Source organism: Apteryx mantelli, chromosome 5, assembly GCF_036417845.1.
Source record: "Apteryx mantelli isolate bAptMan1 chromosome 5, bAptMan1.hap1, whole genome shotgun sequence".
NCBI lineage: Eukaryota > Metazoa > Chordata > Aves > Apterygiformes > Apterygidae > Apteryx > Apteryx mantelli.
The window spans coordinates 25,551,629-25,572,349 of record NC_089982.1 but is presented as its reverse complement, the minus strand read 5'-3'; the positions used below and the strand labels follow the sequence as shown (position 1 = coordinate 25,572,349).

At 38.4% G+C, this 20,721-nt stretch overlaps 1 protein-coding gene across 2 annotated transcripts in view; it reads left to right on the top strand.

The window, feature by feature from the left end:
- The window catches only part of TRPC3 (transient receptor potential cation channel subfamily C member 3), a 49,508-nt gene extending 29,435 nt beyond the window's left edge, over nt 1–20,073 (top strand). The window contains exons 4-13 of one of the 2 annotated variants that reach the window (XM_067297674.1): nt 1,565–1,729; nt 4,649–4,865; nt 7,010–7,243; nt 8,627–8,891; nt 11,189–11,384; nt 13,180–13,389; nt 15,627–15,710; nt 16,737–16,812; nt 19,032–19,067; nt 19,516–19,555. In XM_067297674.1, the coding sequence (XP_067153775.1) occupies nt 1,565–1,729; nt 4,649–4,865; nt 7,010–7,243; nt 8,627–8,891; nt 11,189–11,384; nt 13,180–13,389; nt 15,627–15,710; nt 16,737–16,812; nt 19,032–19,042 (1,458 nt within the window). In that variant the 3' untranslated portion in view covers nt 19,043–19,067; nt 19,516–19,555. Of the gene's footprint in view, nt 1–1,564; nt 1,730–4,648; nt 4,866–7,009; nt 7,244–8,626; nt 8,892–11,188; nt 11,385–13,179; nt 13,390–15,626; nt 15,711–16,736; nt 16,813–19,031; nt 19,068–19,515 lie in introns of both variants that reach the window. The other variant, XM_013951750.2, reaches the window with a different exon arrangement.
- Nucleotides 20,074–20,721: the final 648 nt, after the last annotated feature.

Sequence of the window (20,721 nt, the reverse complement as noted above, 5' to 3'; positions counted from 1 at the left end):
TTTACTGTTGACTTCAGTAGGGGGCAGTTAGGTCAAAACAGAGTAAGTATATTTGAAAATCCTCCCTCATGTGTCCATGTCTGAGTATAAGAGAAGTAAGTACCAAAATTTGGGTGTAGGGTCAAACATTCAAAAAAATGGCCTGACATTCAGTGAATTGAAATCAGTGGTAGCTGTGTACGCTTAGACTACTGATAATCAGAACATTCTTACGTAAGTGCCTGAATATTGTCTCAGGAATGTAGAACTAAGTACTGAAATTTGAAATTTACTCAGATATTTGTATAAACTTACTCCTGTGGTTTACCCACTTCTGACTGATGTCTTTTAATCCTGCTGCTATAGAAATAAATGAGCAGTATTGATAAATAATAATATAAAGCAGTCAGCAAAAATAAATGTCTCATAAAAAGATTAATTGAAAATAAAATTATCTTGCTTAGAAAAATCCCTGAAATGTTTATATTTTTAGGTAAAATATACACCATTCAAACTTTATTTGAGCCTCTGTTAAGGTGTTAACAGCTCGTCAAAACACAGAGAGGTCTAAGAATAGCATGAGACTGTGCAGTGATAACTATGTATGCTGAAGAACTTTTAAAATCTTAAAATAGTGAAAAGGGAAAAGTGATTTTTGAAAATGTCACATTTGAGCATTTAATATTTTTCAGCTAAGATAGTATCAAAGGCACAAACTTTGAATAGAGAAAATGCAAAACTATTGCAAAATAAACTATGTATTTAGTGTAAAGGATAACAAAGCATGAAATAAAAAATCTATTATAAGGTTCTTGGAACGTCATCAAAACTGTGAGAGCATCTTATCTGATTCACAAAATGTAATTTCTATGTATTACTGAATGATAAGTTTTATCTTTCACAAAACATAAAAATGTGTTTGTAATAAGTGGCTTCTGACTATTTTTCATAGCCCAAGTAATTCCAAATAGAGGTTACAGCTTGCCTAATAGATGCTAATATAAGAATAAAGAACCCTTTCAGTACCCATCTCTCTGCCTCCAGGGAGATTTAAACACCTAAGCTATATTTTGCTTCATTTTTTTTTTTATACTTAAAATGTATAGATGGTGAATGAGGTATTTGGAACATTTGTAAAAGAATCAAATCAAACGACAGCAAATTTCAGGGAAGTCTGTGAACAGTATGTGCGAGAAGGGGAGAGGCTAAAGGTGGGTTATGGTCAGACCAGGATTTCTAGTCTCCATCAGCTTGATTTGCTGAGAAATTGTTGCAAGATAGGATTAAAGCTCAACTCTGACAGGACCCGGTTGGGTCTGTGACACTGTTCTAATGATGCATCAAAGCTTCTCCCAGTGACAGCTGTCCACATGTGCAACCTTCTCCCCAAAGTGCTGCTTTTAATCAGCTCAGCAGTTTTTTCTTTATTTATTAACCTTCATTTTAAAGGAAAGGGAGAAAAGCATGCTTATTAAGATCCGAATTAATGCCAGATGGTTAAGGTTCACTGGTCATGTATGCAATATTTATATAACTTGTATTATAAATTATAATATGTGTTGGTTTTCATTCTTTTTCTTTACAGTTTGTGGCCCATCCCAACTGTCAGCAACAGCTACTGACTATCTGGTATGAAAATCTCTCAGGATTACGGGAGCAGACCATAGCTATCAAGTGTCTGGTTGTGCTGGTTGTGGCATTGGGCCTTCCATTTCTAGCCATTGGTTATTGGATTGCACCATGTAGCAGGGTACTGACTTTTATAAATTGCACATTAAAATATCTTGTATTGTTCTGGGTGCTGTTTTTCGATTTCTGGCATCCAAAATGCAGTATTGTGCCTCTAGTTTGCTGCTTCTGAAATTGCTGCTTCTAAATAATCATATTTTTAGTGATCTCTAGTCTTGAGCCAAATGATGCTATTTGTTTTATGTTGCATTGTAAGGAGGGAACTACACTGATGAAGCATTAGAGGGAACATAAGTTGCTGTTAAGTTTAAAGAAAGAAAAAGTCCTTCTCTGAGAGTCTTTTTTTTTTTAATTTCTTGAGATCAGGCTCACCTCACAATCTCTGCTATGTGACTGAATTCTTGTATTTATTTTAGCACTGAGGGTTTTTTAATAGTCACCATGCAGTGCCCCAGGAGGTTCTATAACAATTCTCCTCTGATGGCATCTTAAGATCCGATGCTGTTCCTGTATAGACCATCCCTAGAACCTCTGTTCACTTCAGTGATGCAGAATTTAATTCTAAGTAAAATATTTGCTATTACTGTGCTAGCAGGTCTCTTTACCAGGTGAACCATAGAACAGCAATCAAATTAAATACAGCTTTCCAACCATGTGGTACAATATATTCATAAGAGAGCGTAACTGTAAACACTTACCTTTTTTAAATGACACAAAAATGAATGGGTGCTTCTACGTTCCCTGACAATCTCAAAATGAAAATAACAAAAGTTTCTTTTAAATCCTTACAGTCTGTAACATGTTAGCTATCTGCAAATGCAGCATATTGATAGATCTTTAGTAAATCAGAAGAAGTAAAAAGATTTCTCTGAGTTGCATTGTTTTTTTAAAGTTTATTTTTTTAATTTTAAGTAAATTTACTTCTGTGCTGAATATGGTCTTATAATTTTCTTTCCCTAACAACTGTACAGCAGAGGAATCTGAGTTTCACTCAGATTTGTATTTTACTTTTGTAGTTCACCTCAAAAAGGAATAAGATTTTGCTCATCTCCTACATATTTCAAGAGAATCTGTTGTTTTCTCTGCGTTAAATATTTATTTATTTACTTTAAAGATTAACCTTTATGAAATGGTATAATTGTTACTTAGACTATTCTCTGAAATGACACTTTCTGTGATTATCAGTAGTGAAGATATTCCTCACAGCTCCATGTCATAGAAACATATTAATTTTTTTTTTTTAGCTAGTGTCTAATATGGAAAAGTGACATTTGTCCTTGAGCTTTAATTCCCAGTACCAGAAACACCTGATATTTTTCCTAGTGCTCATGTCAAATAAAAGTACTGTACGTTTAGATCAGTTGTTTGATATTGTAATTTCAAAATGTTTTCTAAAGGTCAGGAGCAGGAAAGGATACTGAGGCTGTTTGCATAGGCAGTAAATGCTGTTCAGCATGTGCTGGTCTGCTCTGGCCAGAGTAGCTGACCCCAGCTTCAGAGAAAGCGCTCCTTGAAATAAAGCTCCTTACAGTTCCCCATCTACTGAATGCAGCTGTTTTCTTCTTACACGTTACGGCTGCTAATGCTGCACTTCACGGGGGATTTGGGGATGTTGCATAATATTGGTAACGTATGTGATAGTTCATCCCGACAGAACTGTATATTGGCATTAATAAAGATTGGCCGTTACGTGCAGGGCAGCGGATCCCCTGTGTGCTGAAGGAGCCAAAGAGACCTTTTGCCTTAGGCGGTGTGCAGCAGCTAAGGCAAAGCAAGCTGTCTGGCATCTACCTTGTCACACCCTGTGCAGGGACAGGGGACAAGCGTAGTCACGCTCAGGGTGCAGAAGTGGGATGTATCCCAAAGGTACTAATCCTTCCAAAGGGAAGTAGGCTGGGAGAGACTAGTAAATTCAGATGTGCAGTCCCTCCCGGAGGTCTCCAAAGAGCGCCAGCAGGGAGTCACAGTACCATCTCTGTACTTGAGCCAGTGCATAAGCTGCAGTCTGCAGTGCAGCCTTGCTGATGCTTGTACTCTTTGAGTACACTGGTCGGGAGGTTGCGGCAGCACTGGCAGCGTTAGACCTTCACTGCACAGGTAAAGGAGGCTGGCAGTATTACCCTCAGAGAGGTGGACTGTAGCCCTGGCACTTTCAACACTGCCTGCAGGGCTGAGGCTGGTACTGATGGGATCACAGACTCCTTTCTTATACGGGGAGTAGCAGCAACAGTCCCATTGCTCTTTCCAGTGTGGTCTCCTGGAGGCCAGCTGCTCCCCTCTGCTGAAAGGCTGCCTCTGCAAATGTAGAGGTACAGATGTGAATGAAAGCAGCTGAATTTATTTGAAAATAGTAAAATTTCTAATCTTGTCCTCCTTATGTCATTGCAATGCAATAGTCCTCGTTGGTTTAAGTACACATTTAAAGGTTGTTCATTTAGGACTTTTGCTATGAACATATGTTTTGTGGTTGCAATACGGTAGCCAGCGATGAGGAGATGAGTCTGTAGTTTTTCCCAGAGCTAGACTGTAGTCACAGACAAACTAATAGCACTTTCTTGTTGGTATGGAAAGCATTTTGGTATTTAGGGGCTTTGTTTGTTTGTTTTCCCCTTGGCTTGCTTCAGTCCCCCGCTGGCATATGTGAGCATTAGATCGGACCCGTTCTGGTCACTGCCACTGTGTATGTTTGTAATTCCTTGGAGTATTTCCCTGCAAACATTGCCATCTAGAGTTTATGGAATAGCATGAACACTCCCGAACAGGATGACATACCCCATAGGGCTGACTTTGGGAGGCTTCTGTCGGGAATGGTACAGCATGGCACTTCATTGTCCTTAATATCCTTAAGTAGAGAGTAAAAGTTTTTGTTTCTGACTGTCCTGAGCTCTGAGTGCCTCTTTAGGCTTCTGAAATGCTTGATGAAAGAGAGTTTCTGTTTCTGTGAGAAAGATGAGTGACTGCTTTCATTCTGCCTTCACAGCTTGGGAGAATTCTTCGAAGCCCATTTATGAAATTTGTGGCACATGCAGCATCCTTCATTATTTTCCTAGGCCTGCTGGTGTTCAATGCTTCAGACAGATTCGAAGGCATAACAACACTACCAAATGTCACTGTTACTGATTACCCTAAGCAGATCTTTAGAGTGAAGACTACCCAGTTCACCTGGACAGAAATGCTGATCATGGTATGGGTGCTTGGTAGGTATATTGCCCCTTCATCTCTATGTCAACTGTTTTCCTGAAGGCAGAAATTCAAAAAGAAAGGAGAAGCCTGGGGCCAAAACCTTCCCTGCAGCTGCTGCATGGTAGAAATAAACACTCAGGGCAGATTAGTACCTGAAAACTAGTGAAAGCATCTCTATGCTGAGCCCTCTTGCAGCATGGGGTAAAAGCAGGTTGGGGGCATAAAAGGAGTGGCTGGACTGCTTTATACCTGGGGTGCAGAGCAGCCCCCAGGCAAGAATAAGGAAGCCTCTGCGGCATTGACCCTGGCACAGATGAGGCTTGAGGCCATTTTTTCTGAACTGGAGCAGAGCAGGGCAAGGGAGGTGTGGGGAGTGAGGGCAGGAGTCCTGCTGACTGTTGCTCCAAAAGAAGGGAGGAAGGGCTAATCAGTGGCTGGAAGGGGGCCTGGAAAAGGGTGCTGTTGGTGCCAGTTGTTTCTTTACAGCTTCAATATCATTTGACAGTCAAAAGTTTTAAAAAAGTCGTAGCCTGCAGGAGTAAAATGGTCAAGCATTTTCTTCAGAGGAAGAAGGCTGTTTCATGGTGTAGTAAGTCTTGTTGATTTGCAATGACACTGCTGAGCAGTTCAGTAATTCTGGCACTTGCGGCAGGAACATAGGTTTGCTGACGGGAGCACTACAGAAATCACGCTTTGCTGAAGTGGTGTTCTTAAACAGGACCAGGAGGCCTGCTCTGCTCTGTGCCAGAAGGCCAGGAGGTCCCACTGCTTGGTGTTGCTGCGTTAGCGTGGTAGTGCTCATGTGGCAGTACTGCTTACGTAGCATTCAGGAGAAATCAGTTTCCATCAGTGTCCAGGGGCTAATGAGTCTGTTCCATTACTCAGCCCCGTGTGCTGCCCCCCACCCCTAATCCCAAACCTGGTCAGCTGCCAGCCTGTTTGAAACTATGTATGGCAGAAAATGCTGTCTTCTAGTTTTTCATCCAAGTCAGGTGCCCTGTTTAGGTAGGAAAATGTCAATTAGCCACATGATAATGTAGCATTCTCAGATTTTACTAGCTGCAGAATAGAAAGGAATTATTACTCTGGCTGTTACATGAAGGTGCCTCACCCTGTCTTTTGAATCATCTGTGTTTCCTGGTTTAAGCACTGTTTAATCCTAAACTACATTAGGGTAGGGAGCTGAGTATCCCTTGTATATGCTGCCTTTTGGGTAGTTCCCGCATATGCTGGTGGGGAACAGCCTCTTTATTTGGAAGGCAAGGCTTGTGATTTTGGTGGTCTCTGGGACTCGGTCACTGTGAGAAATTTCTTTGGCCCTCAAGAGCCGACCAGCCCAAGCAAATCCAGTGCATGGCTGCTGTGCATACGCTTGGGATGACAGCAAAATTACAATTTAGATCGGAGAGTCTGTGGCTCAAGCCTGTTCAGAGCAGAACCCCTTTGCATTATCCCTGCAGGGAAACAAGAAAAAAATATTTCTCTCTTTTTTCCCTCACAAACCTTTTGGAGTAAGCAAATATCATGATTCTCAACAATTACATCTCTAAGTTATGATGAGATTGTGGTCTGGACTAATTCCACATGAATGAATCTCTGAGGAGAAGTCTGAATAAGAAAGTTGAGTTACAGTAGCTGAATTCCACTTTCCATGCTGAAAAGCATCTTACTCTATGAAGTGGAGAACCAGTATTATAATTTTGGCATTTTTATTTTGTCATCTATACAGTTGTGAGTTGTTGTACCTTTCTGTAACAATTAACCCTTTTGATTAAGAAGTGTTATGTGAATGTAAATGATAAAATAAGTAAGGAGTTCTTTTTTCCACATTTACAATTTTTCCTTCTTTAGAAACACAGCATGTTGTTAGGCTTTTGCTTTCATTGCATATGCATGTGCATTACAAAGTTGTGGTACTACGTTATACAGTATGGAGATGGCTGAACTTTATCCTGGTGTATTGATTAAGATCTTGCAATTTGATCAACCCTGTTAAAACCAAGACAGCCATATTCAAGGTGTATGACAACTCTGTGACACTGCAAATAAGTGAATTTCTGCTCTACTTGTACTGCTTGGTTTCACGCAATGAGAGAATGCAGAGATAAATGAAAAGAGTGTGGCCAACGTTGCTATGTTTTTTCATTTCTTGTTGCAGGTATGATGTGGTCAGAATGCAAAGAGCTTTGGCTGGAAGGACCCAGGGAATATATTTTGCAGTTATGGAATGTTTTGGATTTTGGGATGCTGTCCATTTTCATTGCTGCTTTCACAGCGAGGCTTCTAGCATTTCTGCAGGCCACAAAAGCACAACAATATGTGGACAACTACATTGAGGAGAGTGATCTCTCTGAAGTCACACTTCCACCAGAAATAGAATATTTTACTTACGGTGAGTTTAATTTTTCTGCAACACAGATCTTAAAATAGAAAATCTGGTTGGCATCCGTTTGAACTGTGAAATGCACTAGCATTTTTTAGCCCTAAAATGAGTATTTGCATGTGTTTGTGTTCATAGCAATATCTAATGGTTTCTACCTCCATTTTTTTTCTCTGCTATTTAAACAATACTTGTTATGCTAATTTGATAAACAAGTTTGCCAATATATTAAAACCAAACAATAGGTAAGGACAAAATCAATTCAAATGTACACAATTCATCTGTCTTTCCGAACTGTTTATACCAAAGCTGAATTTGACTTTTTGTATTATAAACACTTCCAAGCTATATTCTATTCTTGACTTAACACACAACAAATACAGTTTTGATGTGAATTCTTTTTTTTTGTTTGGTTCAGTAGAATCATTTGTATTCCTAAAGGTCTATCAACATTTTATGATTAAGGAAGAGGCTTATACCAAACTTGGACCCAGTAAAGTCCTGTTCAGATAGAATAGAAGTACTAAATTGTAATTAAAGGTGTAAAGAATTTCTATTTGCAACATAAAGAATTTCTATTTCTACCAACAAGGACCTGTATTTGCTGCTGACAGTATACTTGTAGCATACTTTATGAACTTCAATATATTACAGTAATGAACTTGATTTTATTACTTTAATTGGTATATAATCAATCTGAATTTGTACATATATATTATTTTTGTACGTATATTATTTTGGTATCAAGCACATTTTAATTCAGTGGTGTTTTGCTATGAAGGTGCATTAACTCACATTATATATAAACTCTATAAATTCTTTATTAACTCTATTATTTCTGAACATGCTGTAAGTGAAAATCATGATCCTGTTCCCATTGAGGTCAATGGAAAAAATACCCATGACCTCAGTGGGGTCCAGTTTATATCCTGAATTTGTAACAATGGCAAAAGCTTCATATAATTAACAAATTGAATTGTTCCTCAACTAATACTGTTAACTGTCCACTAATAAACCCCAAAACATGAGTTAATTATTGGCTTTAGCCAGTGTGTATTAAGAGAGCTAATCAAATGGTCATGTTACAAAAGACAGTAAGAAAATATTTATTGTTACATAGTTCAGGTTAAAGCACACATTGTAGAAGAGACTTTCATCTTGAAGCAAGTATAATTTTTCTTCTAGCAAAAGGTAATGCAATTTACATTCATCATTTGTGACTTAAATGAAATAGGAATAGAATAGTAACTATAGAGTAGCAGCTACTAGACTCCCCAAATATTTGTCTCAACTAGTTTCAGACATGTTCATGACAAATCCTATCAAGACTTATTTTTAAACATTGTGATAAATGAGTAACTCTTTATATTTATGTCTGTATTTCATATCTTCCAGCTAGAGATAAATGGCTGCCATCTGATCCTCAGATAATATCTGAAGGCCTTTATGCAATTGCTGTCGTGCTTAGCTTTTCTCGAATTGCATATATCCTGCCTGCAAATGAGAGTTTTGGGCCCTTGCAGATTTCACTTGGAAGGACTGTTAAGGACATTTTCAAGTTTATGGTCCTTTTTATTATGGTGTTTCTTGCCTTTATGATTGGAATGTTCATACTGTATTCCTACTACCTGGGAGCTAAACTAAACCCGGCCTTTACAACGTAAGTATGAAGCTATGTTAAAGCAAAAGGAAATATGAAACTTTCAGTTTTCCACAGAGGTAAAAAAGCCTGTGAGGTATTGCATGCTCTTTCCTAGCATTAATATAACCGAAGGCTGTTGAAGTTGTTGAGAAATCAGGTATCTCAGAGCCTTAGAAAGCAGAATACAAAAGCCCAGTTCTATCCTATGTACATAAAGGATGCTTCCATTAAAATAATTTTACCTCTATATCATGGTAATTATACAAGCTTGCGGACAGCCAGCTGCAAGATGTTAGTGATTTCCCCTGCATTGTATTTTCACATATCAACCAGCAGAATTACAGTCTTGAACTGTGCTCTGTCAGACCTAATTGATACACAGAGAGGGATTTAGCCTAGGTGTCAATAATAGGCCTCCAAATGACACTTTAATCTTTCAAGAAGTGAAGTTAGCAATTCTGTAGATGATGGGTCTTTCTTAGATCAGTACTGAAACAAATCTATGAATTGCATTGGACTCTTTTGGATGAGGTTTACAGTCTGCATGATAACTGCTTATTACTGATAGTTACGTGAGTGCAAAAGAACACTGGCTGGAAATTGCATCTTGTGCAATTAGATTGCTTGCCATCATCTCCTCTGAAGTTCCTGTCTGATTTCCATTTTTTACTTCCTGAAACAAAGTGATGTTGGAACTGGTAAATATTTAGGACATTCCAAACCAGAGGTAGTTCCACAGGTTGGTGAAATTCAGAACTTTTCTCTTTCTCCCATCTTTCTACACAAGACTGAACTTCTATAAAAACTGCAGTGTTTTCATGTATTTGATTCCATGACTTTTCCTTAATTTGACATGATTTTTTACACTTATTCTTTCTCATTGTCTTTCCTGTAGATAAATAATGAGATATAATGATATTTATGTTACGGTTTCTGGTACCAGGTGTTGAATATGGATAATATTTTAATACTTATTCATTGCTTAAACAGTAGTGTTATTTTACTAGACAATACACCCATTCCTATATTATTCAGACTTAAAATTATTTATCAACATTAAAACAGGTAACTCAAGATATGTGTACTGGCTTATTTTGGATACTTATTAAAATACAGTCATGAATGTCTGTTAGTTCACCTTTTAGCAACACAAAGAAGTTATTTCCAATAAATTCTGTCCAATGGGGTGTACAATGGAAGGTACATTTTTAAAGTAGGATCAAGCTTTTTATTGAATTTCTACATCTCTTAGCTTCCATTCTTTAGCCTGCCTACTGGTGAGGTGTAGGGTAGAGCTTTGCAGTGAGCTGCGTCCTCGCTGCGTGATAAGCCAACCTGTAGCAATGTTACGCTGCCAGAAAGCCAAGCTCTGCAGTCTGCCCCTTGATCTCGGTGGCAGAGGTCTGTCTCTCCACTCAACGAATCAGACAGGCATCAGACCTGTGCGCTGTGGAAACAACAGTCGCTTTGTCGTGAAAATCAGAAGGCTCCCTGGTGCCATATCGCTGTAATCATTTTCCTTTCCCTTCATGAAAACCTTCATGGGGTCAGTTTTCCGTGGGTTGGAAGAGGAAGGGCAGTGTGAAGAAGATCCACTGTCAAATGCCCCGAAGGTCTGAAACAGGCGGTCAGACAGCTGTCGGAGAGGCCTTGCAGCTCCCTTCCTCAGAAGTCAGCCCGTCCTGGACCCAGAGCCTCAGGGGTATTTAGGTGCCTGCCTCCTACTGAAGTGCCCTCTTCCCACTGTGATTGCAACAGTGGTCTTCAACAAATGCCATGAAATCTGTTCGGTTTACCAGTTCTGTTGCTGAACCTGCTGCTACCTGATTTTGGATGTGCTCTTCCTCATGGAAGGTTTATTCAGGAACTCAGTGAAAGGAGTGCAGCAGTTTTCCTCCCTCCAGCCCCATTTTTAGCTTTCTTAGGATAGGGAGAGTCTGCCCCCTACAGAATTAGACTGGAAAATAATGAGAATATGTTTCATCTCAAAACCTGGAAATGTGATAGCCTTCTAGTTCCTTTTTCTATTGAGCTTTCAGTCTTTGACAAGTATTTTTGAGTAACTGAATGAATTTTGCATGCTTTACCAGTATTTCAGCTATATTATGCGTGAAGTATTGGAGCACAGTGGAGAATTCAAGCAGTCTGTGAACACATTTTCTTGCGTGTTGTTATTTTGATCAATGCCTAAATTAAAATCTCTACAACCTTGGGTCACGGACAAATTACTGGAGATTGTTTATCATTTGTTCTAAGCACAGCTTATGTATTTATTTGTGTAGCTAGTAATAATGCTTTCCTCTCTTTTCATACAGAGTGGAAGAAAGTTTCAAGACTTTATTTTGGTCAATATTTGGCTTGTCTGAAGTAACCTCTGTTGTCCTCAAATACGATCATAAATTCATAGAGAACATTGGTTATGTTCTTTACGGCATATACAATGTAACAATGGTTGTAGTTCTGCTCAACATGCTGATTGCTATGATCAACAGTTCATATCAAGAAATTGAGGTATGGCTCTGCTCTCAAGTTGTTCTCTTTTGTTACATTGGAAAAGGGCAGAATTATTAAGAATTCTTTTAATGAGCATATCTTGATATGCAAAAGTACAGTCAAGGGACTACCTTAGTGAAGGAGACGACAAAAAATACTATGTTCTAAGACTGTCTTTATCTCGCAACCCAGCCAAGATACAGAACCTTACAGGATCTGAACAGGTAGTTTATCTTGTGCCAGGTGTACACATCTAAGGAAATGCCATCCATCCAGAGATTTTACAAGCAAAACTAACATTCAAATGAAGACTGCTATGAAGTATAAAAAAAAGTTACTTGGCACAACATTTTAGACTATGACTAGTTCATTCCCAGTTTCTTTAGGATGCTAATTGCATGTTTTCTTAATTGAGTACACTTCAGTCTTTGGATAGGTCATTAGGATATGGATTAAATGTATTTTGATGCATTTTTTAATGGAAACCTGGTTTGCATTTCCAGTCCTTAAACTTTTTAACTAAACATGGAGGAGTTGGACACTTATGTTCATGTGCCACTACTGTACACACTTTTCTACATTTAGGTACTGTACTTGCAATATGTTGTAGGCATCTGTTCACATAATTGTTGTGACTGAGTCACACTTTGCAATGCTCACAAGCTTAGTTATGAAGCACGTACTTTTCTTCTACTTTAGGTGCAATATTAAAATTTGATTCTCGGCTTAGCTGAACTTTGTTGTGTGCCCTGAAAACACAATAGTGGTAGTTCTCCAAATCTGCCAGGTGGCTCAGTGGATTAATGACTGAAGTTCACACGCAGTGATTGGCTGCATTGCTCATCAAAAGAGATATGTTTTATTTGAATTTCATTTTGCTGATAAAGTATCTTCATTTTTAAAGTTATTTAATTAAATTAGGGTATTTAGCACCCAACTACAATAAAAAAACTCAGAAACTTTGAAGTAGAGAAGACATCTGCTTTTAAAAATAAAATTGAAATTGCTGAAATGAAAATAAAAATATATTTATAATGCCAGTCTTCCAGACCATAAATTCTGATGTTATTCAGAGTACTACATTCACATGCACACACAAGCACTGTTCCCAGCAGGGAAAAAAAAAAAAACAAATCTAACAGGTAGTGTACAGATGGATGTGTCATTTACAATACTTTCAGTGGCTTCTGGGAAACTTCAGGGAATTCAGCAAGAGAAAAACAGTTTCACTAAGCCAACTTTTTCACTTTTGGAATAAATCAAGTCCAGACTTACAAAACTTTGGTAAGAATGTATCAGGACAAAATCAGTTTGTCAGTTTTTAACAGGATTTCTTCATGAAAACAAATTTGATATTTTATGTAGTCCTTTATAAGTCACAATTAGTGTTCATAGTTATGTAAAAAACTGTGCATGCCTAGAAGCCAATACAATTACTTTGTTTGCATGAGTACGACAATCATGTAACCAATTTAAAGAAAAAACAAGACTTTTTAAAAAAGTTTCACTATAAATAGCAGAGAGTTAATATATTAGCTTTCACTCTGTGCAAAAATAACTCGTTTAAATTGTTTACATACTTGAACTAAGTACCAGTAATGAGATGTTGACATAAAGAGACACAGCTGAATTTTAGTTAAAGTGGATTCGATAAAGCAGTTGCATTTTTGCTGAACTACTAGGAGTTTTATTTGCAAGTAAGTAACATTGCTGTGTATAAGAAAAATATTAGATATTTAAAAGATGTTTCATTTGGAAGAAGTTTTGCGTATCATGAAAACAAAGCACATACCTGTTTTGTATCTTAACACAGGACGACAGTGATGTAGAATGGAAATTTGCTCGTTCTAAACTCTGGTTATCATATTTTGATGATGGAAAAACATTACCTCCACCGTTCAGTCTTGTACCAAGCCCCAAATCTTTTTTCTATTTCATCATGAGGATCATTAACTTTTCTAAGTGCAGGAGGAGACGGCTGCAGAAGGATATTGAAATGGGAATGGGCAATTCCAAATCGAGGGTAGGTACTAAAATCTTTTAATTGTAGTAATGAGGTATTTTTCCATCTCAGCATTCTGTTTTTCTTTACATTGTAGGGGATAATTTGTACTTCTGATGATAGTAGGGTAATTAGTTAGGCATTTATATTTGTGGATCTTTAATTCATATTGTCATATGGAAAAGCACAGTTATAACAAAAATAACTGAGTAATCAAAGATGCAAGTAATTCCCACATGGAATGACCTAAATATTGAACAAGGAAGCTTTCAGCCTCCACTAGAGAGATGTCACCATACAGTTTTATTTCATGGATAACAACTGGGAATATGGAGAGCTAGCTTTTCCTTTCACCAGAACAGGCAATGGATGAAGTGTGGTCGGGATGGTATTTCACTCCCTACTATCAAAAACTATGTTCTCAGCAGAGGAGAGCAGGAGGAGAGGGAATTGGTAATTATAATCTCTAGCGTTTAGATAACATATTTAGATAACATTCTAAATTGGGGTATCTAAATGTTCTGTGCAAATATTAATGAATGCAGTGTCACAACACCCTAGTGAGAATTAGATAACAATTTCTCCTGTTTTGTTGATGGGAAAGTGGGGCACAAACAGGTTAAAGAGGATGCACGTGGGTTTCTTTTTATAAATTAGCCTCAAGGCCTTGTATTTTACAAAGACCAAAACCAAAAATATTTTGAAAAGCATTTTTGATTTGTTTTACCATAAAATATCAGAAATGTCAACTCTTTCCTTTTTTTTTTTTTTTTTTTTGGGAAGATCTCTGGAGCCTAGGACAGTTGTTTTGGGCTCCTGAACCTTTAATAAAGACAATATTTTCTCCAGTTTTCTCTAGATAGTGAAAGTAGATACATATTTTTTAAAATGGCAGTTTTAATCAGTTGAGCTAGGAGCACTACTGCTACTACTAACTGCTCCACTTGGAATGCTAAAGACCAAAAGTATTTAAAAAAACATCAAAAACGACCAAAAAAACCCAACACCCTAAAGATACACTTTTATAACAAAACACTTAGTTCTTCTGATATATCATACGGCAGCAGCTTAGAGTGTAAGTCACTAAAAAATGAAAATCATGTTTGAGACACTGCTGAGACAGGTGAGGTGGAGCTAGTTTTCTTGAACTACGAACCAAATTCTTTTTTTCTGGGAAAGGCAAGGTATATCCCTGGAACATCCTTTTGTTCCCTGCAGCCTTTCCTGAGCCAAGCTGGGCTGACGCACTGTGCATTACACTGTGCACAAAGATAAATCCTGGCCCACTCCCTAAGAAAAATGGTGGCTGAGCTGACGTCTCACTGCCCACAGGAAAGAGGACAATCTGGAGGAAGCACAAGTAGCACGCTCCTGACCCAGTTTTCTTAACCAGTGACAGGGACTTGTCTGTGCACAGGCTCTCTGCAGAATATATGCACAGTATATGTGACACTGAAAGCATTACACTTACTGTACAGGTGCAGGATGACTTCAAGTCATTCTCTTGCCCCATCAGAGGTCAGGTGTTACTGGTTCAGTGACTTTAATTAGTCATACAGAAAATTAATGACAAATACAGATTAGGGATTTGAGCCTTCTCCTATGGATACGCATTTTTACTTCACTCTCACCGGTGTATCTAAGAGAAGAATCAGGCCACTGATTTGGTAATAACAAACCTTGTGCATTAGTCACAAAGCCATCTTGTTCAAGGCTTTTTTTTCCCCTTCTGTTTTTATCCCATTGCTACAAAAATCTTATATTTGGGGGAGGAGGGGTATCTGATGCCTTTGTGGTGGAATCTGCTGATCCTCTGATAATTGAGCAGTGACCAATTTTCTAAAGGTATTACTATTCCTGAAAACTATGCTTTAGAAGAACACCTTTGCAGCTACTTTGAACTGAGTAGAAGTGGTTTCGAGGGTTCCCGTAGTTAAACATATGCCTAAGGGTGCAGTTCCACAATAACGCTTTGCCAAAGCCACTTTAGGGAGTCTCTCCTTGCTCTGGCCATTCATTCCTGCCTTCAAGTCATAACATCTTCTCAACTGTGTGAGCACAATTGCTTTGAAGTTATGCTGTGAACAGGATGGCTAAAATGATCAGTATTAAAAAAAAAAAGTCAAGGCAATCAGTGGTTTTTTGAAAATAAGATTCTGAAATAGTGAATATAGAAACATCTCCAAGAAAAAAGAAAGCAGCTGAGTTTTAACTGTGAATTCCATAAAGTGCTTTAATTTTGTTTTATTGTTTCCTAGTTAAACCTTTTCACTCAGTCGAACTCCAGAGTTTTTGAATCACACAGTTTTAACAGTATTCTCAATCAGCCAACACGGTATCAGGTGAGTATGTACACTGGCCACTGCTGAGTAATGGAAGTGTGTGAAAGTAGATATATTTTTACATATATATATATATAAATTACTCCTCACATAAGATGAGTAATTATTTCATACACTTTTATTTCATAGAGTCATAGAATATTTAGGTTGGAAGGGACCCCTGAGAATCATCTAGTCCAACCTCCTGCTCTAAGTCAGGTCAGGATGTCCAGGGCCTGGTCCACTCAAGTTCTGAAAATCTCTAGGGATGGAGATACCATAACCTCTCTAAGCAGCCCTTTTCAGAGTACTTATACTGCAGTAAAGGCAGAGAAGCCTATGCCAGGAAAGGATAGACACAACTAATACTCAGAAAAGCTGCAGCATACTTTATTACCTAGAGCTCGTTCTTGATCAAAATAACTACAACAGATCAAGCACCATTTATTAGGTGTAACTTGGTGTCTGCAGGGCTTTGTTTAGTTAAAAGTTGTGTTGCATAAGTTACTCAATGTCACCATACAAGTGGCTGCATAAGTGCTAAGGAAATCTAGATCATGGCAGAAAAGTGCTAGACAAAATACAGGTTTTTTTTTCACCATTATAATTTTACATTGATAATGATGTAGATAGTACAGTTACATCCATAAGATTGGGTTTGCACACCCTGTAGCCTATAAACCCCTGGTGGCACATCTGGTGACTTCTGAAAAAGCTAACTGTTCACACTAAGCCAAACTTTCTTGTTTCCACCTGTTACACTGCATTAAAAAAAAATGAAATTACATTCAACATTTCCATATTGTCCATGTTCTCTGCAAGCAATGGTGATATTCTGTAAATAAGAGGTAACTGGATGAGAAAGATGCTTTGTTGTAATGCTGAATATCTGCATGCCACCAAAAAAGCCCATATAAGACAACTGCTTGCTCTAGGGCTGCTCATTCTTTTGCTTACAAGGAAGTGAGAAATACAGTTAATAAACAAAAGTGAGTAGAGGTTCATTATATATGCTTACCTGATCGTATAACTGTTTTAATCTGGCAGCAAATAATGAAGAGACTGATAAAACGTTATGTTTTGAAAGCACAAGTGGACAAAGAAAATGATGAAGTAAATGAAGGTAAGAGACACTGTAGTTGTAACATTCAGAGACAATTTTTGCCACGCTGTATTAGGAATTGGTATTGCAGTGGTGCATGGAGGCTTCAGTTAAAATGAGGGTTTCATTCTACTTTAAGTGCACTGAACTGAGTGTACTGAACTTAAATAGACAGTAAGGAAGGCATGTCTGTGACAAAAAAATGGACAAGTAGGGCAAAAGAGTTAGAACTAAGAAGTACTATGGGCCCCATTGATGGAAAATTGGGACACAGCCATGACTTGCCTAGAGTTACAGAGGAAATTTGTGAAGAAGCCACTAACTGTATTCAGACTTCTAGAGTCCTAGTCAGAGCTGTAGGGCTATCTTTCTCTCTGTCTCATTCAACTGAACAGACAATTTACTACTTCATGCCATGAACTACTTGGATTCCTTTCATTCATGAAGTTATGGGGAATCTTCATCTATGAAGTTGCACATAATTTAAAAACCTGCATAGTGTTAGCTGTATGGTGAGGAAAAACATGAACTGTAGCCACTGTTTTAGTGCAAGACCAGAGATCTTCGGCGAAATGATGGATCTGAGCTTCACGTCTGTGTCTGAGCTGTGGGGCCTCAGGAACTTGCATGGTAGCAGTGTGAGGGGGGCATGCACCAGGCACACACCCTGACTCCCAGTTGGGTAAGACTCAGGCGCACACTGTCCTCCTTTCTCCTGCCTTCCAGGAATGAGATGCAGGCCTGGGGGCTAAAAAAGAACCTCATGAGCTCTGGGCAAGTTTCCGAATAAAGTAGTCGGGATGAGCACAGCACTCTGCCCTCTAGGGAAAGATGATCAGGCTATAGACTAATGTTATTTCCAGGGCTAGCTCTGCTCTTTGAAGATATAAGTAACCACCCCAGCAATATTTTTGTTCCCCATAAGCTGGAGGTCATAACCTTCCTGGTCCAACCAGTAAGAAATCCACATGACCACTACCAGCAAAACATACCTGTTTTGCCCAGGTGGTTCTGGTCTGGGCTAGTTTAGCTGGGTTTCCCTGTGTTGGATTGGGGAACACTTACCAGACCACTCTATGGGCAGGCTTGTGCTCTTCAACTGGTGTGCAGTGGTGAACAGCTTGGGATCAGAACAGCTTTTACTGGCATGGAGGGAGCAAGAGACTGTGTCCACATATGACATGAGGGGCCCTGAAGGGCTGTTCTCTCAGCTGAGGCTGCATGGCTTTTGCTTTGCTTGTCAGTGTTTCCCTGTTTAACCATAACTCTCTGCAGCAAGAAGCTGGGAGCAGACAAGAAATTAGGATGTAAATTAAAACCAACTCTGTGCCTTCAAAAGGCAGCATTGTGCAGTGACTGTCATTTTGACTCTTCCCCATCTTATATGGCTGTGCCGAGCCGAGCTCATGAGTGACAGAAGCAGAGAAGCTTCTCAAAGTTAAATAATGGGGAAAGACAGTCCTGCACATGTCTTGCCCGCAGCATGCCCCTCTGCCACTCTCTGCAGAACTCCCATCGCTTTTCTTCTATTTCTGCTCTATGATGGGGGACTCACCTACAGAGCGATTAAAAGAGTGTGTTTTCTCACCAATAAAATACCTGTGGAGTTCAGGTCTTCCCAATGCCCTGATGTCTGTTCAGGTATTTACATACACAGGTTTACATGAGTAAGACAGTTAATGTGCAGAAGAATCATGATGTACATCATGATTTTCCTAGAGGCAAATCCACTTTGGGCAAGTCTGCTAACCCCTGAACCTCAGTCTAAGCTGCAAAGCAAAGATACAGCATTTTGCCAGTCTCATTGGTACCTGAGATATCTGGGCTTTGAAGATACAACTTTTGAAGTCTGCTATAAATAGAAAACTCTCTTCCATTATTATATATTGCAGCTATTTTAATCATGAGTTTAGGGATTTTTCCCTGTTTTGCATCACATGGAGAACTTAGGTATTCTTTTGTACTCTTTTATTTCATACATGACAAGCAATTTCCTGCAGTGGGTACCATGTAAGAATTAATAGGCCTTGCACTTCTTAGAAGAATAGTATTTGAATATTAAAAAAAACCCTTCTATTCTTGAATGGAACATCCTGTAATGAAAAACATGCTGTTGCTTGTTATAATCCTGGCCTTGACAATTGTTTCCTGACTAAGGTGGTTCCCATTTAGATGGGGTGTTGGTATTTGCGTCAAATTGTAACATAATATTAAATTGGTTGACTTTTTCTAATTCAAAGGATATTGTTAAGGAAGAGGAGAGAGACTCAGAAGCTGTGAGTTTTATTGCCAGCTCTGCCTCACTTTTCCTGTGTGATCTTAGCATATCACTTCAGAAAAAAATCTTTTTGCTTTTTCTCTCTAAAAGCTGGGGGGTGGGGGGAATACTAATATTTACCAGCTGCTCAGCAGTGTTGCTGTGATTAATTCATTAATCGATATAAAGAGCTTTGTGAATCTTTGATGTTCTGTGTATGTGTGAAGCACATCAGTAGAGTTTGTTGGATTATGAAAATACCTTTGGTACAACCAGGGGTGCACACAGGCTCACTTGTCGAGTGAAGAAGTAAAGCCTCCTGCCCCACTCCTGCACCTGCTCTCATGAACATTTTGGATGAGCAGGAAATAATTCTGAAATATTCACTGATGTTACTTGACAGAACATTATTTAATGAACGTAAACCAAACTTTGCTAACAAGTATTTCTTTCAATGATTAATACAGGTGAATTAAAGGAAATCAAACAAGATATCTCCAGTCTTCGCTATGAACTTTTGGAGGATAAGTCGCAAGCAACAGAAGAGTTAGCTATTTTAATACATAAACTCAGTGAAAAACTAAATCCTAACATGTTGAGATGTGAATGATTCAACAAATGAACCGTGGCTTTGACTACAGCACAACTATTTATTGGCAATAATATTTCAGTATCTTATACTTGAAAAATGTATTGTAGATTTTTAGCACTAAATAACATTATGTACAGCTTCTCTGGAATTTAGTCTTAAGGAAATTTTATTAACTCACCACAAAAAGATTGCTGTCTTCATTTTAAGTGTCTAAAAGCAAGAATTATCATACTTTTTTTGCATTTATGCATTTTAAAAAGGTATAATGGTATGGATTGCTAGTATTTTAACAGGTTTATGAATACATGCTGAAAATTCTTTGCACTAAATTTGCAAGAAAAAATTAAAATACTGTATACAGTGTAGTATTCTGTTCCTTAAAACAACTGAGTATGAAGAGGATTTTTCCCTATAATAAATCAGCTAGAGATCAGTGAAGGATTACTTGAAATCTTTATGTTCTTTATTAGTGATGCTGGTAATGCATCAGTGCATGAGAACTCATGGTAACTCATGGATGAAAATCAGGTAAGTGTGACTATAATTTTAGAAGCACTGTTTAACATGTATGTATATATGCACCCACACACATAGTTTTTTCTTAATTCAGCATATTTACTTTCAACAATAACGATTAGAATTTTTTTTAAAACTACTTTCAAAGGTGATGTGAACTCAGTCCAAAGCTACTCTTTATGTGGTAGAAATGATTTTTTAAATCCGAACTCGGGGCAAGGCTGGTCTTTTGTTACGCAGTTCTAAATAATGCCTCCGATGCTTATTGTTAAATAAAATATTCATACTTTACGGCTACTCCCTGTTGTCCCGAAAGTTCAGCACTGGATTACACGATCATCCAGCGAAAGAGCCTGTGCACAAGAGAGACGCCAGAGGTAAGGACAGGCGCAGCCCCGCTGCCTCGTGCTTTCGCCACGACCTCGGTCTTCCTGGTGACAGTTCAGCAACACCGATCTGTCCCTTTTTGAGATTTAAGTAGGAAAAATAGGTTTATTTGCCTTAAAAGCGCTGAATTAAATACTCCCCTCCCCCCCCCCAGTCAGAGTAAGGAAAGCGTTCCCGC